Below are 27,880 nucleotides of genomic sequence, written 5' to 3'. Positions count from 1 at the left end.
AGATCATTGAATCGGACAGGACCATTAGCATCTCTCTCAAAAAAATGACCAAAGAGTTTTGATATTTTTCCTATTTTAAACTTGACCGTAGATCGTGTACTACGACGGAAAATGAAAAGTTGCGATTTTCTAGGCTGATATGGCTAGGAACTATACTCTCATTCCTGCGTAATAATCAAGAAACTTTGCTGCCGTATCATGAGTGCAGCAGGTGTAATGATATGACGCAGCGCCTGAAAATAGTCCCCAGCTCGGTAACTTCCAACGTGACCGGGATTAAGTTTGTCTAACCTATTAGACCTATTTTCAGGCGCTGCGTCATATCATTACGCCTGCTGCACTCATGGTACGGCAGCAAAGTTTCTTGATTATTACGCAGGAATGAGAGTATAGTTCCTAGCCATATCAGCCTAGAAAATCGCAACTTTTCATTTTCCGTCGATCTTAGTACACGACGTAACTACAGAAGAGTCAAGTTTTAAATAGGAAAAATATCGAAACTCTTTGGTCATCTTTTTTGAGAGAGATGCTAATGGTCCTGTCCGATTCAATGATCTATGCTAAGCTATGCTAAAAGTGGTACCGCCAGACCCCGAGATTGGCTGAATGGATTCGAAAATGGTAAGACTCAACTGTTTAACTCTGGGGGAGTTGTAAAATGAGCCTATTTCCAAAAAAAGTGGAGTATACCTTTAAAGTAAAAATAGTTTAATAGAAGACTAAAAAAAGATTTCATTTTGAATTGTAAAAGAAATTTCAAGCCTGACTGATTTTCGGTAAGCAATAAAAATAGTTTGCACACAGTTTCACATTGACTGGCTACATTTGATTTTGGAAGCAAAGCTTCTCAGCTAAGTTTCTCTGGCAGATATATTTATGTAAATAAACTCATTTGTGTATCACAAAGAATAAAATATTTCCCCTCTGAATATGAGGCAAGTTGAGGCGATGACATTCACATTTTAACCTGTTAATACAGACTTTAACAAGCTCTCATGACATAGTAAATGAACTGCACGAGTGACGGCTAAAATAGGAACACAGAGAACCTACAGCTAAAGCTCATCGCATGAGCGGTCAATCGTCTCGTGTTTGAAACAGAAAAGAAAGAAAATCCCCATTTCACAGCTAATAAAAACACTCTCTAATAAAATAGAGAGAAAAAAAATCATGCTAATTTAGCCCTCCATTGTACGTTTTGGTATTCATTTGCTATATCATGCATTAGTTTGAGGTTTCGAGGGGGGTAAAGGAATGGCCTCATTGAAAAATAATCCCTCTAATAAATGACCCTGTCCAAACCAAAGCAGCATGCAGGCGAACATCCCTCAAACAACATTGATGTAGGCTGTACTCAAAATAAGGATGAGATAGTCCAGGATCTCACAGATTAAAAACGCAGCCCTCAGTGGCGTTCATGGCAGAAATAACGTTCTGCCCATTGGAGGTGTCGCAGGAAGAGCTCTGCTGAAGGGAATCCAAAGGAACCATGATCTTCTCCACCACAATAACGAACATGACACTGAAGAATAAGACCATGCCGTCCTGTACAGACGCAGGTCAGAAGGGAGAGTTCATTCCCAGCTTAGTCTCAAACTGAAGCTTCTGTCTCTTCTGGTAACGCACTCGTACCCTGAAATCAGAGCCATATTTGACTGGTTATCAATTATGTATATTATGGTTTATGTAGGCTAAATTTAGGCTTATTTAAAGTTGAAAAGAAATAATCATTTCTGTAATCGACAAAAACATGTTCATAAATGAATATGAAATCATATTTATTGAATAAATACTGAATGAAGACTTTGTTTCAAGTCAGCGACTGTCAGAAAACATGAAGTTAAGCAAATTATTACGTTTAATAAAAGAGCTACAGTGGCTTCCTCAGTGGTTACGACGTTCATTTTCATTTCTATTTTGTGCTAATTTCAATGGAAGTGCCGATTTTATTTTCATGGGATGGGAAACGCTACTTTATTCACATATTGTATTTGCCATATGCTGATTTTTGACAAATTAAATTTGCAACTTGTGAACTGAACGTGACACGACAAGTTTGAATATGAACAAAATGAGATTTCAGAGCTATGGTGAAGGAGAATAACACTTTCAGAGTCACATGATCCTTCAGACATCATGCTAATGTGTTGTTGTGTGAACAGTTGTGGTGCTTAAATATATTTGTAGAAAAAACCATGATACATTTTTTCCAGGATTCTTTGATGAATAGAAAAAGTTCAGAAGCATTTATCGGAAATATAATTATTTGATAATATTATAAATGCACTTGCTGTCACTTTTGATCAATTTAATGTGTCCTTGACAGTGACAGTGTACATTTAAGTCTACTGCAGGTGTAAAGCTGTCATACAGCTTCAGATGACTAGGAATTTATTAAATGAGTTGTTTGGACAATTGTTGTTTTTTTAACAAATTTGATGGCCTTTGGTCACAATATGCATTCATTGTATGAAAAAGCGCAGTCTAGAAGAGAGGCAGTCATACAGGTTTGGAACGACAAAGGTGAGTAAATGAAGACTGAATTATCATTGGTACCCTCTACATTTATCCTCTTACCTGATTTCATGCAGTTTTACTGCTTCATTGATTAGCACCACAAGTACGATGGACAGAGAGACTAACAGCCAGACGAACAGGGGAATGTGATGTACAGTGAAGACCACTTCTGTACTCCTGTCCTGCCACAAATGATAGTCTATCACAGCCTGCACCACCTGTCCCAACAACCTGCGAGGGGAAGAGAAGAAAATCCAGTATGAGTACGTGTTAACATGTGACTCTGCTAATGAAAACAACATTCTCTACATGAAACACTCACACCACAGGCACTGTGAGACACCACCATGTGTTACTGAACGGGTTCATCCTCCAGAGGGGTTGTGAACGGTGCACATAACTCAGAGAGATGACCACTGCAAGAGAGCGAGAGAAATAATAAATAACATGACTATAATGATAATGTTTTTAAAAAAAATCCTAAGCCATCTAGTAACTATTCATATGAGGCAGTGTATTGTATTAAAGTGACCTGTGTGCAAAGCTAGAAACCCTGCCATGATCTTCTGAATCAGAAGCAGCCCATTGGAAAATTCACCAAACCACTGCGGGGCATCCTTGGAGCTGTATATATTAATCATTGGTTAGAACTCATAACTAATTCATATAAACATAAATGAAAATGACATTTTAGTGTGTGCATGTACCTGGATGTCAGTATGTGGGAGCAGGTGATGGTGCTGTTATCAGTTTTTGTGAGGTTAGCAGCTCTAGAACACACTTCCTGTAGAGAAAACCCAAAGCCGACTAAGTAGGCCAACATCGTCAGACCAAACTTCAACAGGAACCAGCCCAGGAAGTAGTGCTGGGTCTGTGGGAGAGAGTCAAATATAACATGAATGCACATGTGTGTCAAAATTGTTAAATAGTTTGCAGTTTAAATCGGGTGCAATGTGTGGTCTCATGACTGACCTTGCGTGGTATGGAGTCCAGATTCTTTCCAGTAGCGACTGTCATCACCGAACTGTCAGGAGGTTTTCCCAGGAATGACACGCTGTGAATGCCCAACAAGGTCACAGATATGACAGAGTGTACAAGTTTTACTGTGCTACATGTAGGCATCTTTTGTGTCACTTCTTCTCTATTACCTTAGCAGAGGGTAACAGAAGCAGGAAAGCCACAGTATGTCTGTGATGTTCATGGGAGGAGGCAGCTGAATAAGGCAGGCCAGGAACTACAAAACCAAAACATCAAGGGTACACATATGAATTAGGAATGTACGTAACACGCAGATCTGTTTCGGACACAGTGTGTCTTTTCTCACCTGAATGATGACCAGTGTTAGTTGACACTGCAGTAGGAAGAGGAAGCACTTGCGAATGCCGTAGGTAGTGTGTCTCGCCTGAAGATGCATCAGAAACAGCACTAACATTCAATCATTTTCTTTTTTTGAGACAGTTTTATTAGGCATAGTCTAATTATGATGGGAGAATGGGACTGGGACTATTCCCAATCATATTCTAAGTCATATTATTTTTCAGTACATTGACTTTTTTCTGCTTGAGCTGTGATGCAGTGGTTATCATGTGGAAGATGCAGGTTTGAGTCTGGTGTGCAACCACTCTCCTTCTCCCTTTTCTTTTTTATTGTACACATACTGTTCTTAAGTTTGGGGTCAGAAAGTTTTTTTTTTTTTTTTAAGAAATTAATACTTTTATTCAGCAAGGATGAATTAAATTGATCAAGAGTGACAGTAAAGACATTTATAATGTTATAAAAGATTTCCATTTAAAATAAAAGCTGTTCTTTTGAACTTTCTAGTCAAAGAATCCTGACAAAAAAAAAATATATATATTAAGCAGCACAGCTGTTTTCAACAATGAAAATAATAAGAAATGCTTCTTGAGCACCAAATCAGCATTAGAATGATTTCTGAAGGATCATGTGACACTGAAGACTGCTAAAATTCAGCTTTGCCATAACAGGAATAAATTACATTTTAAAATATATTCAAATATAAAATGGTTATTTTAAATTGTAATAATATTTCACAATATTACTATTTTTACCATATATTGATCAAATAAATGCAGTTTTGATGTGAGACTAAGAGTTTTTTTTTTTTAAACATTAAAAAAAAAAAAAAAAATATTCTGACCCCAAACCTTTAAACAGCAGTATAGACCAGGGGTGCCAAATCCTGTTCTTGGAGATCTTCCTACCTGCAGAGTTCAGATCCAACCCTGATCCAACAGACCTTTCTGTATTTATGAACATTGCAGGAAGGTAGGTATCTCCAGTAAAAGGATTAGGCTCCCCTGGTATAGATAAATGCACTGAATGATCTTATATCTTCTTGCTCCCATGTGATCAACAGCATTCCAGAAAGAGTGTTTATGTGAGAGCTCCTCAAACCTGCTCTATGAGTTTGACCATGCTGACACTCTCGCCCTGATGGAAGGACACAGAGCAGGCGAGGCTGTTGAGTTGAGCACTGAGCCCCAGTGGAGACAGCTCATCACAGTCTTTATTCAGCCCGCAGCCTGCAGCATATCCAAACGTCTCCCACGAGCACCGGGACGGGTACAGGGGATCCAGGGAGATGCTATAACACACAGAGTAAGGATTTTCAAATCCTTATGATCACTTTAAACTCAGATGATTTTAATTCATTTGAACATAGCTACTCTCAACATTATTTTTTATAATAATATTTTTTTATAGTAATCTAAAGTATGAAATAATGGGAATTATGCAGACAAAAAACTCAAAGCTATCTTTTAGCTTCTTGAAAATTGCCATTATTTAGACAGTAGCTTTGCATAAGATTATAGGTCATATATTTAATTATGGTGTACAGTGATGTGTGTGCTACCCACCTGATGTCGCTCTGCAGGAAAAGGCAGCTGTTACGGAAGTTTGCGGAGCTCCCCAAACAGCACGTCACCTCTCTGTTCTCCTGCATGATCTTCATCATTTCACACATTGCTGTGAGACACAAATATTTGAGGGCTCAACACAAGTACACTAGGATAGAACACACATGGAATAAAAACCACAAAACCTTAATTTTCAATTCAAGGTATCTTTAAAGTCACCATGAAATCCACATTTTTTTATGGAATATAGCAGTGTTTATTATAAATGATTTATCTGTGCACATCATTATATTTCTTGAATTCATGTGCCTAATCTTCAATCAAAATAATATCCCCACCCCCTCGCAACAACATCTCTTCTCTGACAGGGCAATAATCCCTCTCCTCCAGCAACCTGTCACTCACATGAGATCACAGTAATTAACAAACAACAGTGATCCAATCGATTCCCCATGGACAAAATCAACTCCTGTCCTACATTTGTTACACTCAGATATACAGTATGTCACAATGACGGGACAAAAATGATCGCAACTTCTGTTTCATGTCGACTTTAAAGCTGGTCTTGAGGCTGACTCACTTTCAGGGGTGCAGTCTGTGAACAGGGGCACCAGTAGAGGCACATTGTCTATGTTCTTCAAATGAGGACGAACCTGATGGATGCCACGAGGAAGTTTGGCCTACAGAACAACAGAAAGGAAAAAGCACCAATTATTATTTTTCGCAACTGCAAGGCTGCTCTGTAATGTCTGTTAAAATTTAAAGTAAAGATACAATGCCACATAAAAGCCAGAATAAATCAAGCATCATAGTATACAGTTGCAAATGAAGTATAAATGCATTTATGCCACCTCTGAGCAACATTAAACAGTCTGGGTAAAGACACCAAAATGCCACTTCAGAAGCGCTTCTGTGCCACCGTTGCACTGTAAATTTGCCACTAGAGTCTGATGTGACAACATGCTATTCATGGTTCCCACTCTAAACCAAATTTCAAATTCCCTGACTTTTCCCTGACTTTCACTGACTAAAAAGATGAATTTCCATGACCTATAATGAACGGCACAACAGGCTGCTGTTTTGCGGAGCACCGAGCTGTTCTGTTTTGTAGAAAGCCTTTCTTTAAAGTGAATTTCGTTTTCTATAAATTGTATCTTAATTTTAATATATTTTTCATCAACCAATTGCCTGTATTTAATAAATGAGAAGCAAATATATAGCAGACAATCAAATCAAAGTCCGTATTATTATTTTTGCAAAGGTCCCCTCAGGGGCTCCGTAGAAAGATGTGTGAAACAGCGCGATAAAAAAATCTTGGACAAAAAATTTATAAAATTCCCTGACTTTCAATGTCTGGAATAGACCTTTTCAAATTCCATGACATTCCAGAAATTCCATGACCCGTGGGAACCCTGGCTATTGGAGTAGACTGCTTACTCTGTTGCAGTCTTCTAAGAAACTGGGCACATCACTGTCAGTAGGCTGGAAGCTGGCAAGATCTGATTGATCCTCAGGCAGTAGTGGGCCCTCTGCATCATCACGAGAATCTAAGAACAGAGACATGATTCATTTTAATAAATTCCACATTGGGTAAAAATGCAGTTTATGTAAACTTTGTGTGCAGGTAGGCAGGAAGACACAATTACCCTGCATAAGGTCGTCATGTAGGGATCCTGCTTGGCTAGGACTGGACGGAGCACCATCGCAGTGACCATCTCCATTTGGAGTCAGAGAGATGTGACAGTTCCAGCCCGTCTCCAATCCCATCTTCTCTGCGAACACCTACGGGCAGACAACATTAAGAGGTTATAAAATATAAATCCCAAATACATCAAGTTTTCACCGAGTTGGCTTTTCCATCAGTGTCATACTTTGCTGCGTAGCTCATCCTCCATGGAGAAGTACACAAAGCGGATACAGGCTCCCACCAGGTTCTCAATTAGCCGTACAGTGTCCAGACGGGCCTGGAACTGGGATGACACCATTCCCATGAAGATTTGGCCGCTCAGAGCTTGAACACAGTCCTCCTTCTCCAAACTTTCTCCAATACCCTCTGAAACACATACAGTACATATATATGTTAAGAGTTGGTAAGCTTGATCTATGTAAGCTTTTTCTATCTTATGTATCTATGTATGTATCTATGTATGTATCTATGTACAGTATCTATGTATCTATCTATCTATCTATCTATCCATGTAACGATCTATGCATCTAACTACGCATCAACATATCTATACGTCAGTCCATACATCTACATATCTAGATCACATCTACATCTGCCTATGTATCTATTTTTCTATCTACACATCCAACTCTCTACCTATCTATCTATCTATGAATTTTTCTATCCATCCATCCATCCATCCATCCATCTCTTTCATATCTATCTATCTATCTATCTATCTATCTATCTATCTATCTATCTATCTATCTATCTATCTATCTATCTATCTATCTATCTATCTATCTATCTATCTATCTATCTACCTACCATCAACAAGCAATCATATCAAAGATATATATTTTTTCACTTTACAGTCCAGATCATGAGCTGAACAGACCATGTCTCTCACCATCAGAGCTCCAGCTGTTCCTGCGGCTGCCGTGTTTGATGGGGGTGGTACTGGGAAGCTCCACCCCAGAAAAGAGTGCAGGGCCTGGAGCCAGCTCCACACACTTTCCATTGAGCTGCTCAGACAATGCCACCTGCATAGGCTTATAGGCAAATGCAGAACAATATCCTGACAGACAGGCACGTTGGTAGAAATCTAGAACCTTTTTCCTATGGGGCATAAGACCAGTAGTTCAGTACGGAAACAAAATTCTTCACTCTGCATTTTAAGACTAGTGTCAGTCTTTTAATTAGTGTCTCTGACCTATCAGTGCCAGACAGCGGATAGATGTCCGCGCCATCCCAGAAATCCGTGCAGGCTTCCAGGATGAGGTCGGCCGAGCCGTGGGAGAGCATCTGCACATTATCTGAAGAGAGTTCAAAAGGCAAAGGTCAGTGACTAAACAAACCACCAAGGATAAACAGGAAGTGGGACAGAAAACGAGGGCCTTACTGGTAGTGCTGTCCCTAACAAACAGACTGATGAGGTGACTGATGGGGGGCTGGCGTTTAGTGAAGTTATGGAGGCGTCGAGGGGCAGATTCTTTGGCCTTCTCTCCTGAAGGAAGCTGGTACAGAGCCAGATGATTCTCATGCTTAAACAGTTCTCTCGCTCCCGGAGTGAAACCTGACATACAACAGAACAGGAAACAACAAGGGTCTTCGGAAGGGGCTAACTAAAGTATGTGAAGATACAACAATTAATCTAACAGTACAATTGACTAGAAGCACCGCCAGACTAGATGCTGAACAATAATTAGGTACGGATTTTGCCAATTGATTTTAAATCTCTATATTGATTGCAATTAAAAATGTTGTTTGTGTTGTTATATTCTTGGAAATTTGGGACGGGGTTGCCCATAGATGCTACAGGAGTACAGAATGAATAAAGACCCAAGTGCAGATTATTGTGCAACCAAAAAAAAATCACAACAATATAATAACTAGGAAAAGATTGCTTTGTATGCTTTTTGCCAAAAACCAATAGCTACAAAAACAATAATTTGTACGAATAAATCCACAAAAAATATAAATCATGACCATGTATGTTTATTAACATGCCTCTCACACTTACCTATAAGGCGAGATAGTTCGCAGAGGCCCCAGGGAACGTGAACGGGTAGAACCGCCCCGTGGCATTCCTGCAGCGCCAGGTTGGACAGGTGATCTGAGAATCGGCAGAGCTGCTGGGTGACGGTGACATTACACAGGTTCAACAGGATGTTCAGGCCAAGGGGCTTCAAAGAGGGCAGGTGATTGTGCCAACCGGAATCATCAAAGAGGATGCTGACGGGATTCTGCTGATCCTGGGACAGGCTCAGCATCTCCAGATGATAGTCACACACAAAATCTTCTGCTTCACACAGATCATCACCCACACCGCATGGCTGGAAATAGAGACATACACAAAACACATGAACACAAGTGCATAGTCATGAGCTAAACTAGCTCTGCAGGAGTTAGTCCTACCTGAGCAATGTCATCTCCACCCTCAGTGTCATCTCTGAAACTGACGTTGGAGCCCGATGGGTGTTTGGAACGGGTGGTTTGGGGTCCTCTTCGCTGGCGTTGAGTGTCCGAGGAACGGGCGGTGTCATGTGACGTCTCACTGGGTTCCTGCTCGGCCATGTGAAGGGAGGGTTCAAATGCTGGTAAACACAGCAGTGCTTCACCTTCCTGAGGCTAAACAGGAAGAAAAGAAAAAAAAAACACACACAGACTGAAGGGAGACAAAACACAGACGCTAAAATAACAACTTATTCAAGTCCAGACAGACTTAACAGTATAATTATATATTTTCAAAACTTCTGAAGTAACTTAATTCAAATAAGTCATCATAATTAAAAGAAATTGTAATTATGATGCTTTAGGCTAGCTATCAGTAGTACCTCATCTCGTTCCTCCTCGCCCTCTGTCCTGCAGAGGGAGTTGACTGACAGGTCGTCTCTGAGGTCATCCTGGCTGTCATGAGGAGGCTCTACTCGTCCGCTGAAGAACAGCACAGTCTCAGGACTGGGGTTGGGCCAGGACAGAATACCCTGCTTATCCACACAGCATAGCACCTATGAGTGGGTCAGGACATATGATAAAACAAGATACTTCATTATCAGTTAATAAAGCATATTATGATCCTTTGAATTTAAATTAATATTAGGGGAATTCATTCTAAACTACATTTCCTATCAAGCATGAGAATGGTAAAACACTTAAAATATATTTTAATAACAAATGAATGTCCGTTTCTAGTTATGTCACGCAATACAACATATGCTATGTTTATATGGCATTCTTTTAAAATGATTTGTAAATGCATTCCATTTACATTTACCAGCCATTTTATTAGGTACACCTATTCAACTGCTCATTAACTAAAATATCTAATTAGCCAATCACATGGTAGCAACTCAATGCATTTAGGCATGTAGACATGGTCAAGACGATCATCAAAATGAGCATCAGAATGGGGAAGAAAGGTGATTTAAAGGGATAGTTCACTTTGAAATAAAATTTTGGTATGTTTTAGCTTACCTCAAGGGCATCCAAGATGTAGGTGTCTTTTTTTCCACAGTAGTTTCAATTTTGATATTTTAAAATATCAATATACTAAAATATCTAATTAGCCAATCACATGGTAGCAACTCAATGCATTTAGGCATGAAGACATGGTCAAGACGATCATCAAAATGAGCATCAGAATGGGGAAGAAAGGTGATTTAAAGGGATAGTTCACTTTGAAATAAAATTTTGGTATGTTTTAGCTTACCTCAAGGGCATCCAAGATGTAGGTGTCTTTTTTTCCGCAGTAGTTTCAATTTTGATATTTTTAGGCCAAACCGTTCTTGTCTGTCAGTCGTATAATGCAGGTATACGGTCACTGTCTCAAAGAGCAAGCACAGAGTCCAAATTAAAACAATTCCACATCGTCCAAATTAAACAATTCCCCATCGTAAGTACACATTGATAGTACATTGATATAACAGTATTTATATCGTTGTTACTTCTTGAACACAGCCGCGTCCAAATGATCTGAGGGCGCGGGCGGGTATAGATATATACACTAGACGTCGCCTTGGCTACGGTTTCGTTCCAATGCATTGCAGATCATTTGGACGCGGCTGTGTTCAAGAAGTAACAACGATATAAATACTGTTCGTTTTCTCACACAAACCGCTCGTTTCGTGTCTTAGGCCATCAATGTGTACTTACGATGGGGAATTGTTTAATTTGGACGATGTGGAATTGTTTTAATTTGGACTCTGTGCATGCTCTTTGAGACAGTGACCGTATACCTGCATTAAATGACTGACAGACAAGAACGGTTTGGCCTAAAAATATCAAAATTGAAACTACTGCGGAAAAAAAAGACACCTACATCTTGGATGCCCTTGAGGTAAGCTAAAACATACCAAAATTTTATTTCAAAGTGAACTATCCCTTTAAGTGACTTTGAGCGTGGCATGGTTGTTGGTGCGAGACAGGCTGGTCCGAGTTTTTCAGAAACTGCTGATCTACTAGGAATTTCACACACAACCATAGGGTTTACAGAAAATGGCAGTTCTGTGTCTGAAAATGCCTTGTTGATGCCAGAGGTCAGAGAATGGCCAGACTGGTTTGAACTGATAGAAAGGCAACAGTAACTCAAATAAGCACTCGTCACAACCGAGGTATGCAGAAGAACATATCTGAACGCAAACAACGTTGAACCTTAAAGCAGATGGGCAACAGCAGGAGAAGACCACACTGTCTGTCAGCTAAGAACAGGAAACTGAGGCTACAATTCGCACAGGCTCACCAAAATTGGACAATAGAAGATTGGAAATATGTTGCCTTGTGACAACAGTTCAGGCTGGTGGTGGTGGTGTAACGGTGTGAATCTACCACAGTCTATCTGAGTCTATCCATGTCCATCTCTTTATGACCACAGTGTACCTTCTGATGGCTACTTCCAGCAGGATAAGGCACCATGTCACAAAGCTCAAATCATCTCAAACTGGTTTCTTGACCATGACAATGAGTTCACTATACTCAAATGGCCTCCACAGTCACCAGATCTCAGTCCAGTAGAGCAACTTTAAGATGTGTTGGAATGGGAGATTCGCATCATGGGTGTGCAGCCGTCAAATCTGCGGCAACTGCGTGATGCTATCATGTCAATAAGAACCAAAATTTCTGAGGAATGTTTCCAGCACCTTGTTGAATCTATGCCACGAAGAATTAAATAAGCAAGGTGTACCTAATAAAGTGGCTGAAGAGAGTATGTAGCATGTTTGCATGCATGCCCTCTTGCAATAGAAGCATATTTATTTACTGTAAATACCTCTTGATATTTGTTTATACATACTGAGGGATGTGTCGTAATTATTGTTTGTGGTAATTAACAGCATGATACAGATGCAGTATCTCAAGGATGTGAAGAAAAGTTAAATAATCGGAATGGGACCAAATTCATAGAATGTTCCTGCTATTAAAAAGACATTTTGATTGACCACTATTTTAATTATTGGAGGAGAAAAACTGCCCTCCTCAGTGTCTATAGCAGTAACGGTAATGCTATAATTTGATAATTAGATTGAAAATAGCACAGACTGGTCTTTTAATTTGTATTTATTTTTAAAGTTAATATTGATCTTTTTATTTTCATCAAATTGCAAGTAGGAAGTGTAATATGTTTATGTGACACAAGGGGGGGGGGGCACTCACAGTGACGGAACCCAACGAGTGCAGTAGACTGGAGGTATAACAGAGGGTCTGGGACTGTCCTTTCAGCACACTGACCAGGTGTCTCCACACACAGCGTAGCATCTCCTGCACAGAATCACGCACACACACAAACATGGTGTGAGTCGCATCATCTCCCCTGACAAACTCATATCCATGCATTAGCACCTCTGGGTTTCGAACGGCTCCGCAAAAGTGTCAGAATTTATGAAACCTGGATGTTATCCACTGACAACACACACACACACACACACACACACACACACACACACACACACACACACACACACACACACACACACACACACACACACACACACACACACACACACACACACACACACACACACACACACACACACACACACACACAAACAGAGAGAAGATCTATAATACAAGGCCTTGAAGCATAAGGCAGGGGGGGAAAAGCAGCAGTAGCATGTCCAGTTTTGTGTTTGGCCTGGTGCATTCAGATATTTAGAGGTTTTTCATAAAGATAAATACACCTTGCAGCAGGAGAAGGGAGAGAGAAATTGAACTGACTGAATCACAGAAGATTTGAAACTGAAGCAAACAAATGAAAGCTGAAGGCAGCAGCTACAGGAGAGCAGCACTGTGAAGCAAGAACTGAAAACAATTAGTTGCAGGTGAATATATCTGACGCACATCAGATGTCCATGAATCCACCTTTAAAGTCAGCATGAAATCAAAACTGACCCCACTTACATTACCTAATGCATGTTCCCTGGTCTCATTGTGAATGAGTCATCAGTGCACATAATTCTAAACATTTTTCTTTAAAAAAAACCTTTGTCTTTCATCAAAACATAATGACTCACAATGTGTCTACACTGGACGCGGCCCGGCGCACTGCAACAGCTTGAGGCTGTCTACACTAAACATGACAACGAGACAGTTGCAAATCCATTTGTTCTTTGTGTCAGAAGTTGCGTGAGTGCTTGAAGTATGTGAGAATTAGAACATTAGAACAGGGTGTCAGTTTACTCTCGGGAATTTGTCGTGCCACATCCAGTGTAGACAGCGTCACTTATTATAATGTTTGATTTGCTTTTATCGTGCCGAGCCACTCGCATCTGGTGTAGACAATGTGTTAGTCCGCCCATGGTACAACTTTTCTTTTCCAATAACATCACTTAGGCCGTGTGAGCTATTAGATAACGTCAATTAACAATCAAAGAGCTATTTAGGTAATTAGGCAAACTCACACATTTGGCTCCATTCAGACAATTTGTAAAATGGAGAAGCTTTTATTGGACATTAACATATGTTAAAAATATATATTTATATTTTAAATAAATGCTTTTCCTTTGAACTTTCTATACATCAAACAATCCTGAAATGTTTCTTGAGCAGCAAATCAACATATTAGAATAATTTCTGAACTGGGTCTTGTGACACTGAAGACTGAATTAATGATTCAGCTTTGCCATCACAAGAATAAATTACACAATAAAATATCTCAAAATATAAAACAGTTCTTTTAAACTGTAATAGTATTTCACAATTTTACTGTTTTTACTGTATTTTTTATCAAATAAATGCAGGCTTGGTGGTGATCATAAGAGAGTATCAAATACACCTCATCGACCCCAAACTTTTGAACACTAGTGCATTTATAAAAATATATTTAAAAATATTGGCTAAAAAGTTAACTGTCAACTCTATGGAGTATAGTAGTATACAGATGACTCAACCGACATCTTTACAAAAAGCCACAAAATCACAGGGTCTTTAAAGAGTCAGATCATCAGACAAACACACACACACACACACACACACACACACACACACACACACACACACACACACACACACAGCAGTTCAATTAACCAATTAGAATTTTATGAAGACCAAACTTCTTAAAATCTTCAAAAAAAAGTTTTTGAAATAAGAAATTAAACCCAAAAACACACAGCAGAAATACTTTCAGCCTGTTCATATGTCTGATCTGTCCATGCAGACAAATACTTACCGTACTTTGGAAATTTGAAAAAAAAAAAAAAAAAAGAGTCTTGTTCATGCAGAAGTTCTCCAAATGTAAATTAACTGAGATAAAACATTTTTAAAATGTAGTCCAGACAAGCACCACCACTAAAGAGAGAGCATAATACTCTATCATGCAAACCTCAGGCAGGCAGAAGGTGGGCAGGCAAAGGCCAAGGGGTCACAGGTCAGCGTGGGTGAGCTAAACTAATCGGCAGCACAAGAAGCGAAAAAGATGCAAATAAATAATAAAGATTGCGGGAGTATTGGCTGATTTTGCAAACTTGATCGAACAAAGTGAGATGAAGTGGCCAGGTCTTTTAAAAGAAAAACAAAGAAATGGTGGTGAAGCAAATAAATAAATAAAATAACAGGCTCTTTTTATAGTGATCCTTTGATATAGACAATTTGACAGAAATTTGATCAGAAAACGAAAAGGTGAAGAAAAAGATGACGGTTGTGGGAGGGTCCAGAGCAAGGGAGAAGGATCACAAGAAGCGTGTGGGGAACAGGTTGGATAGGAGGAATACAGAGGATATACCTGGGAGGACACCACTTCCGTGTAGCTGCTTAGAGTGTCCTCAGAGAACTTAGCAAGCTGGGACAAGAAAAAAGTCTGATTAAACACCTGAGCAGATGATCAGCTCTCCGCTTCACCTCGGCTCTGCAATCCCTCCCTAATCCTCCCTACTACTAGTGTGAGCTTGGCCAATGAGCTTTAATTCCTCATGCAGTGTTATGGCTGCAAATCAAAGTTAATACACACAGTAATCATAGATAGAGCGAGTTATAATTTAGCAGCAATATACGTTGGAGTGGGATTAGGGAGTTATGAGAGTTGTGTATGTTTTGTGTCTGCTTGTGTGTGTGTGTGTGTGTGAGAGAGAGAGAGAGAGAGAGAGAGAGAGAAAACTGTTAATGAACAGCAAAAAGTGAGTGGAATGAATATGTGGTGTTCTGTGTGTCTTACCAGGCCAGTGGGAGAGTTACGGCTGGACTCGGCTAACACACGGGCCTCTCCATACGCATTGACCAGAACCCACATGACAGGAAACAGAAGAGGTAAAATGGGCAATACACCCATCATCTATTCATTAGAGAGAGCAAGAGAGACAGAGAAAGAAAGATCGAAATTCACTATTAATACCAACATTGTTGTGCCAAATAAAAGTTTTGCATCAAATGTCGTTTCTTAAATTCTAGTTATTATGTCTCTCTGTGCAGTCTTTGAAAAAAACAAAACAAAAAAAACATGCAAAATATTTAAATATGTACGGATTCGGAATATTTACCAATAATAGTCCTTAGATACATTAGAACAGCGATTCTCAACCTTTTTGACTCCAAGGCCCCCCACTGGGCACAAAATTATTCCAGGGCCTCATGGCACTGGATAAGGATTAAGAATAAGGATTTTTAAAGGGTTAGTTCACCCAAAAAATGAATATTCTGTCATCATTTACTCACCCTCATGTCGTTCCAACCCGTAAGATACTTTGGAACACAAATGATTTTTTATGAAATCTGAGAGTTGAACTACCACTACCGCAACTACCACTTTCAAGCCCCAGAAAGCTAGTTAAGGCATCACAAAAGTAATACATGTGACTCCAGTGGTTTAACCTCAATTTTATGATGCGACGTGAAATTATGTTGTTTTTTTTGTGTGCAAACAAAGCACTCGAGTCGCTTCATAAAATTAAAGAGGTTAAACCACGGGAGTCATATGGATTACTTTTATGATGTCTTTCTGGCGCTTGAAAGAGGTAGTTGCGTAGGCTGTCAATTGAGAGACTAAAAACTCTCAGATTTCATTAAAAAGATTTTGTTTTTGTTTTTGGGTGAACTAAACCTTTAACACCAGTTTTTACTCACAAATTCTACCTGATACAATTTTTTAGAGCTTGGCACAAAATGTAAATTAATAAAATCTTATAAATCCATGGGTATTTTTATAATGAATATAACATGGCTTTTCCAGGTCTAGAAATCACACCTTTTAAAATAAGACTACCTCATATTGGAGAAGTGAAGACAGTGGGAACCCTGATTCTTCAATAAAAAAATGGATGAATTAGCACAAAAAATATCTTGATGTTTGGTTGCTTTGGCTTGTTTTGATCTTGAGGCTCTTGGAAATTTGATGAGGCCCCGGCCCTGTGGTTGATAACCAGTGTTTGAATGATGTTTTAAAAAAAAATACCTGAGGTTTCATAACATATCTACCAGGATCTCGTAACCATAACAACAAAACTGCTTTCTTAAATTGACCATTGTATTTAGTTTTCACAAACAGCCTCGTGGAAAGCAATTTTGTTGCTTGATTTTGTTTGAAACGATCATATGAGTATTGTCCCTTTCCCACAATGCCCTTCAAGGGTGCAAAAATTTACTATGTGGCCTAGTATTATTTATATATTCTAAAAATATATTAAATGAAGAAGAGAACAGCTATGATGACCTTATTCTAACATTTACTATTTTGAGAGTGGGAAAGCAGTTCTGAATTAAAAAAAAAATCAAACTTAAAAAAACAAACAAATGCATTGTGATTTACTATTATCGACCTGCAACTGAAGGAAGTTGAATGGTCCAGGGGTGAGACCAGGAGTGTCACAGAAGTACCGGATCGTGTTAATAGAGAAAAAGGCCACCTATAAATGAAAAAAAATGACCAAAGATCATCATCAGCAAACAGACCATTTGTAAATGTTATGACCATTAGTCCCACTTTACACTTCTTGCATCTGGAGGATGTGAGTGTTGCAAAAGCTTTTACACTGACAGATGATTCTACGCTCCTTCATACAAGATAATATGCAAAAGATTGGATGATAGGCTTAGGATGAAATTTTCTGCTGAGTTCAGCAGGCTCAACAGTTTAGCTCATACATACTACTTGTGAATACAGAAAACTATTGATATGGGTGTTAAAATGGATGTAGACAGGCTGCAGACACAACATGTGTGAAACTTTGTTAAACGTTTTGAAATTTGATGGCTTAGGATGAAATTTTCACCTTATTTTCTGCTGAGTTCAGCAGGCTCAACAGTTTAACTCATGCATACTACTTATGAATACAGAAAACTGTTAATATGGGTGTCAAAATGGATGTAGACAGGCTGCAGACACAACATGTGTGAAAATTTGTTAAACGTTTTGAAAACTTAGTTCATGTGTTCAGTTTTATCATACCAATACAGCAGGACAGGCGAAATTGGCAATACTGGACTGCACAGTGAACCGTTCGTTATCGAGGGCTGTGATTGGACGGGAGAGAGCCAGGTCAAGACTGTTCCTATTGGCCAGAAAAAGGTGATTAGTTACTAGTGTGAGAAAATAAAATTGTTCACATATCACATGAAAAAAAAAAAGTCTACTTGTTTGACTCCACTGAGGTATTAACCTGACACTGTCGAGTATAGGTGTGCGCACCACCCTGAAGAGGCGGTACTGCTGAGGACTGTGGGGGCCCCTCCGCTCATTCACGCGTGGGGAGGGAGGAGGGGAGAACGGCGGAAAAAGGTCTCCTGGCTCCAGCACGATGTGTTCGTCGTCCTGGTAACAGAAGATTCAGTGATTCAGAAGAACAGAGTGAAAGAGCCCGAGAGAAACACTCTTATTCTCCAAGGTTTTCTTTTGTACTGTTTCAGATTCCAGTACAAAATACCAGGATATAGTTCATACTGATATTGCTGCTTCAGTTAAATCATCCAGCTTAATACTGGATCTCCTTTAAATAGTGGAACACTATTTACTAACCAGCCACGATAAGCGAGAGAACATTTTGTTACGATGCTTTGTTTCTTTTTCAAGGACTTCACGCTATATAGCCCTGCCTAGTCAAGTCACCTTTTTATATAGTGCTTTATACAATACAGATCATTTCAAAGCAGATTTACAGTGATAAACAGGAAAATATCAATTCAATAATTCAAACTGAATTCAATTCTGCTGTAAAGAAGCTCTAAAAAGACAATAGTAAGCAGTCATTATTTAGCTGAAATCAGTTGAGTGTTGATTCAGTTTGGTTCAATAACTATGTAAAGTTCATTAATTATGGAATGAGTTCAATTCAGCTATAAAGCAGCTCTGGGGAAAACAGTGATGCTATCATTCAGTTCTCATGCAATAGTGTCAGTGCAGTCAAATGAGTATTATTGCTGAATACTAAGTGTCCCCAACTAAGCAAGCCAGTGGCAAGGAACCCAAACTCCATCAGGTGACAGAACAGTTCTCAGTTCAGGCCAAAGAACGAACAGTGTATGATTATGATTCAGGCTGCATTAATTACAAGTCAGAAGTCAACCTACTGAAATATAATTGGTCCAACATCCCATTCCACAAATAAAGTTGTACATTAAATATCAAATACTTCCTGATTGGCTGTGATTGTGTCACAGTAACAATCTCTGTAATGACTATGGTTAGCATGCAGTCCTGTTACTGTTAATAAGCTAATATTAAAAGATTATGAAAATGACAAAAGGACATAACTCAATTAAAATGAAAAAATAAAAAACTGATTCAAAATATTACAAAAGGCTATAATAGTATATAAATAATATTACAATAAAAAATTTACCATGGTAATTATGTATATTATAAAATAAATCTAAAATTGTTATGCATATAGCCATCCATAAATCTACACAAACAAAAAAATCATGTAATTCAGATCTGACATTACCTTGATGCCTCTGAGAGATGCAAAGGCTTCCTGGCCTGGTCTAAGAGCAATGACATCACCTTCCACCAGTAGACTGATAGGTAGATTGACCAGTTGCTCATCTCTGAATGTCCAATGCAGTGACCAGGAAGGGGAGGTGGGAGTGTAGAGGTCAGGGTACAGAGAGGGGGCCCATCTGATTGGATGTCCTGCACTTCTCTCCAAATAATCTGGCAACCCATGAGGAAAAAGTGAAAGAGTTAAGAGAACATTAACTTATTAAAACTTGGAACGACAAGTCTAGAGAAATGGAAGAACATCAGAGTGAATAAATAATGACAGAAAGAACTATACTATAATTCCAGTTATATAAAAGCATGTTTAGCATTGCGTTGAAATGTAATGCAAATTAATGGATGAAGCCTAGCATAACCATCATTATTACTTCCTGAAGCAGGACTGATTCCTTTAGATGTTTATATACACTCGCTGCTCCGCTCACCGTTCAGCTGTGAGATGATGGACTTGAGCCTCCGCACCATCTCGCTGGTCCGTAACCACTGCTGTCGTCTGATGAGGAAGAGGTTCAGCAGCAGCAGGAGGAAGAGCGCACCGGCGTTCACCAGCTCTATGCCTTGACTGAGATAAAAAGGTAAGCAGCTTACATAAAACAAAATAACAATGCTTATCCCAACTATTTGATAACATCCATTCAAAATGTCATTCAAAAGTTTTTTGCACCATCACTCATCCATGCCCACCTGCCCTCCGGCTGGCTGCCATGACAACACAACAGCCCAACCACCACAACCAGAGTGAGAACAGCTCCTGGCCAATGGAAGCACGAATGCCGGTCATTATGGTGAAGGAAGCTCTTAGCCCACAGCTCCTGCACAACGAAAAGTAAAACCAAAATCAGGATTTCCCTGACAAAACTAATTTAACTGTGATGATAACAGAATGATCCAGAACAGACCTGTATCGTGCATCTTCGCCGGCTGAATTTCTGGTGTTGCCCCAGTAAGTTGGACAGCTGGTCCCGTAGGGTGCACAGAGCCTGAGCCGTGGACAGTCCCAGTGGAGTCGCCTCCTCCTCCTACAGCACAACCAAACCAATCAATCCATGAAAGTCACTTTGTTTTAAAAATTCTGACGACAGGTGTGATAAAATGGCTTTTCTCATGAATATTAATTAGGTTGTAAAAATATTTAAAGGGGACCTATTATGCCCCTTTTCACAAGATGTAATATAAGTCTCTGGTTTCCACAGAATTTGCCTGAACAGATCATTTCCCCACAGATAATGTATTATAGCTTGTAAAATTTGCCCCTATTTGGGTGTGAGCAAAAACACACAGTTTTTGTGTGTTCCTTTAAATGCAAATGAGCTGCAGCTCCCCATCCAGAATAGAACCTTTACAGCTTGTGCTTCAGATACTCCGGCAACAAAAAAAACTGGCAAAAATGTCAGAAATTGTCAGTAGCGGCGTCCAGCCTAACATGTTCGAACCAGAGTCGGACACTGATAGAGAGACTATGGAAGAAGTTACATCTTTTAGAATGCAACTGGACATTTTTATAAAATCTGTGTTCAAACACCTTATAAAAGTGAATTTTGCATAATAGGTCCCCTTTAAAATGTGAAAAATGTATAGAAAAAAAAAAAAAAAAAAAAAAAGCAAATTGAGTTTCAACTTTCAACATCATTCTTGCTGACAAAAGGTGCAGGCCGGTCACATTACCAAAATATCAGCAAAATTTCACAGGCAAAAAAAGGTCCATTGTCTATTGTCAATAGTGTAGTAATGTACTGTATGAAGCACAGCTCACATAGAAGTCCCTTTCAAACCAGGCAGATTTTTATTGGTCAAAGGGGCAAATCTGCATGAACAACATGAACCCGTTGAGGAAAAATTCGCCATTACACAAAATTCCAGACTGTGTGAGTTAAAGTGCTCAAATGAACTTTTTTTTTAAAAATCTGCTAATGTTGGTCCTTGGATATTGAAGTTCATTTGATAAATAAAAAAATATGAAGAATAACTTACTGGTACAACTGCAATGTTTCTGAGCACGAGGGGTCCTGGTTATAATTCACTGTAGTTTATCTCTTTATTTTAATAAACCAAAATTGCAGACTCATGTCTTTTGCAGCATCTTGCGCAATGCATGGTATTCTTAAAAATGCGACATTCAAGTTAAAAGAAGTTCAACTATTAAAGAAGCATTTCTTCTTTTTGCATTTTGTTTGCAAAATGTTTGCATTTTTCGCGTTTTAACCGCAACAACGAGTGACAAGAGTGACATACCCATTTACACCAGGTCTGATTGTCCAAATCTGAGAAGCAATCTAAAATAATTTTTGTAGAAATTGACATTTTTAAAAAGTTGAATAGTTGAATAAGTCGTTATTTTGGGGGGCTTTTGCGAACAAAAAGTATTCTCGTCGCTTGATAAACTTAAGGTTGAGCCACTGTAGTCACTTGGACTATTTTAACAATGTCTTTACTAACTTTTCTGGGATGGCAGATATCGATTACATAGAAGCCTATGAAGGAGTGAGCCAGCTCTCAGATTTCATCAAAAATATCATAATTTGTGTTCTAAAGATGAACGAAAGTCTTACGTGGTTGGAACAACATTAGGGTGAGTAATTACTGACAGAACTTTCATTTTTGGGTGAACTAACCCTTTAAGGGAATGCCGACACAGTAAGTCAAACCTATTTATTTAGGCAGAAACTTTTATTGCTCAACATGCCTATTATGGTCACAAAAGAAAAGGCTCTCTCCCCTCTGACGCATTTTGGCTATCCTACCAGTATTACCAGTGAATTTTGTGGGACAGCTAGGGTCCTGTAGTAGCAAACGAGGGCCCACCACTATAAATAAACACACCACTTTCCCACAGCCAGAGAGTGCCTGAACTAAATCCTTTCATGAGCATCTCTCACACATCAACGAGCAGAGATTTACCATCAGCTCGCACACAGACACATGCGGTCACACACGGTGGCCCATTATGGGTAAACCACTCAAGACCTTGAAAAATGCACCACACAATCACACCCAGAGCTGAGAAAAGTGCACATACACCTGGCACGGCACTTCCACCTGTTCACGGTACTCGAGATTAATCACATGCAAACAACAGACTTAAGCCTTCGCACACGAGACCTAAATGTTGATCCCGGACAGTCGGATTCAGACAGATCACAAACAACTGAGTTTGTTAGAGGAAGTGTGCACAGATCCACTCACTTTATTCTTCCAGAACCAGGTCCCATTTTTCAGGATCATGGCTGCGACTACTCCTTCTGCTGCCGACAGACTAATGTATGACTGGTGTCTGGTGCGCGTGTGGGCTGGACAGGAGTGTGCAGGGTGCTACGGGATAATGTATGCTGCTGTTTCAGCACCAGTCACACGGTCTGGACAGACAGTCTCTGCCTTTGCGCATTCAGAGGCTCTGTTTTGGGCACGTCCCAGCCACCCTTGTGTAGTCTGCCAATTAAAAAAGCATTGCACATTAAAATCAGTGCAATTGACCAGAGAGAATGAACACAACTGTTCTTTTCAGACCGGTAACAGTGTGTGGGTCTGCTAAAAGCAGTTAAGCTGAAGGAGAACGAACAGAAAAGAAAGGAGGTTTTGTCAGTTCTAGCATGAATTAGTCTGAGAGCTCTGCAGAGGCAGCTGCAACACTTCGCCTGAAGAGAAACAGGCAAAAAGGGTGTAAAATGACAATGAAAAGCTGTAAAGGATGAGCAAGTATCAGGGTTGGAGAGCTTTTGAGAGAAATAATTAGAGAATAAAGTGAGGGAAAGGGGCTTGACGGACAAGCAAAAGCATGGTGTGCCCTCGCCGCCCTGTCCAGGCATTCATCCATTCCAGCTAACACAGCAATTTACGGTCCTAGCAGTGATGTGGTGCGGCAGGACAAAGAGCATCCTCATTGAACCCTACAACCTTACTAAAGTAGGGATGTCCATTTTTAAATAGTGACAGATTGATATATATTTAATATATTTAAAAAAAGATAAAGTGGGAAAAAATGCCATTATTTTGAAATAAAAACAAAAACAAATATGACATAAAATGTTAATATATATAGATCCAGCTGTTACTGTCCGATGGCAACAACTATCCCAGCACACTCTCATTACCTCAGCAGAATCAATACAGGTAAGACAAGAACCAAAAAGGGGATCTCAGCAACATCATTACTGCCAAATTACACAGTCATACAGTCTTACAAAGTCATACTGCCAATGACTTTGATGATGCTGTCAAAATTCAGCTAAATTTAGATGTTTAAGGTAGCCTACTTGAGTTTAATTGATTAAAAAAGGATAAATTCATTCTCTCAATCAATTTAATCACAGAAATATACATATATGTGAACCTGGACCACAAAACCAGTCACATGGGTCAGTTTTTTTAAATTGAGATTTATGCATCATCTGAAATCTGAATAAATAAGCTTTCCATTGATGTATGGTTTGTTAGGATAGGACAATATTTGGCCAAGATACAACTACTTGAACATCTGGAATCTGAGGGTGCAAAAAAATCGAAACATTGAGAAAATCGCCTGTAAAGTTGTCCATTTATGTTGTGCTGCATTCACTCACAAAAATAAATGTTTTTTTTATATAATTACAGTAGGAAATTTACAAAATATCTTCATGGAACATGATCTTTAATTAATATCCTAATGATTTTTGGCATAAAAGAAAAATGATCATTTTGACCCGTACAATGTATTGTTGGCTATTGCCACAAATATAGCCGTGCGATATGTGACTGGTTTTGTGATCCAGGGTCACATATGAGCAGGTGAAATAAATTATGTGACTGCGGACAAATGTACAATATTTTAACACGCTAATACATGAAACAAAGCTACTGCTTCCATGAGGTATAGGTAAGGTCACTGAATTTCTGGCCCAACTTCACTACTTTTCAGGCACATTTTAAACTACAACACACAAATTCATATCAAGCTTTTCTTCATGTCCAAAGTCAAAAAGACAATATGCCTTACACAACCTCTACAACTTCCATCCCCATTAAAAAGAATCTGACGTGGTTCAAGATGAACTGTTAATTATTATAAGACACTTCAGAGCAAAATTACCCATGACTGGAGATTATGAACAGAACTCCCACTGTAAACAAACATGTAGTAACAAATATCCATTTTTCCAGTTTGTGTCCCTGAGCTTGATCGTGAAAAAATCTTATATTTTCATTCCCACCAGCTTTTCAGCGCTTCCTGTATGGAGTATAACAGAGGTCTAAAATATGCCAAAGAAGAATGAAAAAAATAAAAAATTCAGTGAAGGTCTACTAGTGTGATCAAGCCCAGGGTCAATGAATTTAAGTTCAAGTTGTTTTTAGCAACACAAATGCTCAAGCTATGTCATGTTACATGAGAGTAATCAAGCCAGTTATTTATATATTTTGCTGTAGTATGTCAGTAGGAAATATTCGTTTACATTTCCAAACATTCCTTTTGCCATTAATTGTAATAATCCAGTGAGATTTTTGTATGTACAAGGAGTCTGACAACAGCCGGTGCTCCACACAGAGATCTGATCTCACCATTATCGAGTCCTTCTCTGATTACATGAAAAACTGAGACAGACTAAATCCAGAAAAACTGTGGCACCGTCTCCAAGACGCTTGAAGAAACCTGCCAGCAAAGCTATGTGCAAATGCCTCTAGGACAAAAGCTGTATTAAAGGGATAGTTCACCCAAAAATGAAAATTCTGTCATCATTTACTCACCCTCAAGTTGTTCCAAACCTGTATGACTTACTTTCTTCTGCTGAACACAAAAGAAGATATTTTGAAGAAAGTCGGTAACCAAACGACTGATGGACCCCATTGACTTCCATAGTAGGAAAAAAAAAATACTATGGATGTCAATGGAGACCAGCGACTGTTTAATTACCAACCTTCTTTAAAATATCTTCTTTTGTGTTCAGCAGAGGAAAGGAAATCATACAGGTTTGAAACAACTTGAGGGAGAGTAAATGATGACAGAATTTTCATTTTTGGGTGAACTATCCCTTTAAACGCAAAGGGTGGTTACACCAAATATTGATTTGATTTAGATAATAGAAGAAAAATGATAAATAAAATCTATTTACGATATTATTATTTTTTGAAAGCATCCTCATTTTACAGCATTTTTACACAAGCGCCTAAAACTTTTCACAGTACTGCAGCTTTGCAGGAAGGTTTCTTCAAGCGTCTTGGAGACGTTGCCACAGTTCTTCTGGAATTAGTCTGTCTCAGTTTTTCTGTTTCTTCATGTAATCACAGACAGACTCGATGATGGAGTGATCAGATCTCCGTGTGGAGCACCGGCTGTTGTCAGACTCCTTGTGCGTACAAATTAAATACATTAATTAGGTCAATGAGGCAAGTCATTTGGATAACAGTTGTTTGTTCTGTAGCCAATCAAATTTTTAAATGTAATTATTTTATTCCTGGCAAATTGAAATAAATAAGGCTTTCTCCAGAGAAAAAATATAATAAGTAATACTGTGTTAAACATCTCTTGGGAAATATTTGAAAAGGAATTGAGATTTCATAGAGGGGCTAATCATTTTGTCTTCAACTGTATGTATAAAGTCATACCCCAAAATATCCCAAAACTCTTGTTGCATTACTTTATATGTGATTTTTGTTTGTATTTCCAAACTGAGGGGTGGGTCAAAATTATTTTCAGTGGTAATCAATAGTCTGAGCACATCACAACTAGCAAACTTACTCTCATCTATAGCAGGAAAACTCCTCAAGAACTTACCTGTTTCTTATCCTGTAGCTCCATGGCAACCGCTGTATTTCACCATGCTCTGTCGAGCTGCCCAGAGCTGGTAGTTACCGTCCACACTTGTCCCGATACCAGCCCGGCCCCCAGCTTCAAGATGCTTCACCTGCGGGCACTGCCAGTCTGAGGGACGGTTCTCAGGGCTGTAGTCGATGCCCAGGGAACTGTAATCTATGAGAGGGTGTGGCTTCTCTCTTCTTACATTCAAAGGGATCTGATATGGGTAGAAAGAGTTAAAATGGGAATTATTAAAAAGAGTCACCATTAATAATATCATTATCCAAGTCAAGTTTACATGCTGCAGTTACTGGAAAATTCATGGCAATAAGCATATTCCCAAATAAAGACATGCACATTTTTCCCAGGTCCCACTATTTTCACAGGAAGTAAAAGAAAAAGTCGGTAACACTACTCGCTTACGAGTGCAATACCGAGCAATAACATGTCTGTAAATAAGGGTATTTGACAAACAACATGTCTGGGGAATTCTTTTCTTTTTAAACAAACATCAAGATTTTAGATTAAAATTCAGGCAAGTCTATAAGGCAAAGAGTAGCCTATATATTTTACTTTATTTTATATGGTATATTATATATTTATATGGTTTTATACTTTATTTAAAATGTAGATTTTATAATCTAAAATTAAACAAGGTAAATTATATAAGGGTGCCAGTAATGTATAAAAACTGCTTTTGGCTACAGTCTACAACCTCAAACAATGTGGCATTATTTACTCATTTAATCTTTAGCTTTCTAGGTAAGACAAGCAAACTTACTGACTTTGAATATCTAAACTGGCCTACAAAGCTGTAATTAATCATCATAGCCGAAAACAACCCCAAATAAATCACTTACAGAGAAAGTACTAGTGTTTACCTGATTTATAAGACAGTATTAGACAAATACTTTACAGAGACTTTAATCTTTTCACTACAGGTAGTGTAATGATAGTGTAATGACACAACTAACGTTACAGTCTCTAAGCAAATGACTGTTCTATAGAGACATTTGTTTAGTAATGTGTATATTACTACAGAGATACACTAAATAAACAGTGGTATTGCATAAAGTTATTAAAGGCAGAAGTAATATCTTGCATTTACTTGTATATCATAATGAGGAACTATATTTCAGAGTATATACGATTATTAAACCTGTGTTAACGTGAAAGACAGCTTCCATGTTGAACGTTTGATCGCTGCTTGCGACTAGGCTTGTGAAAAAAACCCTGCTTTTTATCTCTGTTGGATTTAGCTGTCAATGTTAGAATAAGTTATATATAAACATCCTTAGGACATTTAGAAATAATTCAAACAACTGGTTTATCAGTTTATTAGAGGTGGCCTAGGGGTTAGATGATACTAGCTACATGCTCAAATCACAATAAATCAATGTAAACTTACGTTATAGAGCTGTAACATCAACGACCCGCAAGTAGTATCGTCAATCATCAAGAGTGTTTTAGCAGAATCAAATAATATTCGTCTCAAAATCCTTGGACTCACTCCCTGTTGACGGCCATGTTAGTGACTCGAAGGGCGTGGTATGTTTGTGCAGGGACGATGTAGTGGAATCTGATTGGTCAGTGTCATCTGAGAGGCGGGATTTGTTTTGTTTTGTCCTTTGTGATTG

General features: G+C 38.8%; 1 protein-coding gene across 1 annotated transcript; it reads right to left on the bottom strand.

Moving 5' to 3' along the window:
- Window positions 1–276: 276 nt before the first annotated feature.
- On the bottom strand, window positions 277–27,784 carry tmem94 (transmembrane protein 94). The gene is made up of 31 exons (XM_081392938.1): window positions 27,652–27,784; window positions 26,223–26,460; window positions 20,380–20,499; window positions 20,165–20,292; window positions 19,906–20,042; window positions 19,425–19,633; window positions 18,141–18,292; window positions 17,930–18,032; window positions 17,301–17,387; window positions 15,704–15,820; window positions 12,712–12,816; window positions 9,900–10,073; window positions 9,481–9,693; window positions 9,086–9,398; window positions 8,465–8,638; window positions 8,276–8,378; window positions 7,973–8,181; window positions 7,268–7,449; window positions 7,043–7,178; window positions 6,834–6,943; window positions 5,977–6,076; window positions 5,397–5,505; window positions 4,933–5,122; window positions 3,842–3,919; window positions 3,666–3,751; window positions 3,490–3,571; window positions 3,225–3,388; window positions 3,050–3,141; window positions 2,840–2,933; window positions 2,578–2,748; window positions 277–1,633 (listed from the first exon to the last, which is right to left on the bottom strand). The coding sequence occupies exons 2-31, from the start codon at window positions 26,244–26,246 to the stop codon at window positions 1,561–1,563; spliced, it is 4,035 nt and encodes a 1,344-aa protein (XP_081249064.1). The 5' UTR covers window positions 26,247–26,460; window positions 27,652–27,784; the 3' UTR covers window positions 277–1,560.
- Window positions 27,785–27,880: the final 96 nt, after the last annotated feature.

This window comes from Scardinius erythrophthalmus, assembly GCF_964197995.2.
Source record: "Scardinius erythrophthalmus genome assembly, chromosome: 18".
Lineage (NCBI taxonomy): Eukaryota > Metazoa > Chordata > Actinopteri > Cypriniformes > Leuciscidae > Scardinius > Scardinius erythrophthalmus.
This window is presented reverse-complemented; position numbering and strand designations above follow the sequence as displayed.

Excerpts from the sequence above, each read along its gene's own strand:
- tmem94 (XM_081392938.1), bottom strand. The coding sequence starts at position 26,246 with ATGGAGCTACAGGATAAGAAACAG. Across the intron at positions 18,033-18,140 it reads CCTATACTCGACAGTGTCAG|GAACAGTCTTGACCTGGCTC; the intron begins GTTAATACCTCA and ends TCTGGCCAATAG. Across the intron at positions 3,752-3,841 it reads TAACACTGGTCATCATTCAG|TTCCTGGCCTGCCTTATTCA; the intron begins GTGAGAAAAGAC and ends TTGGTTTTGTAG.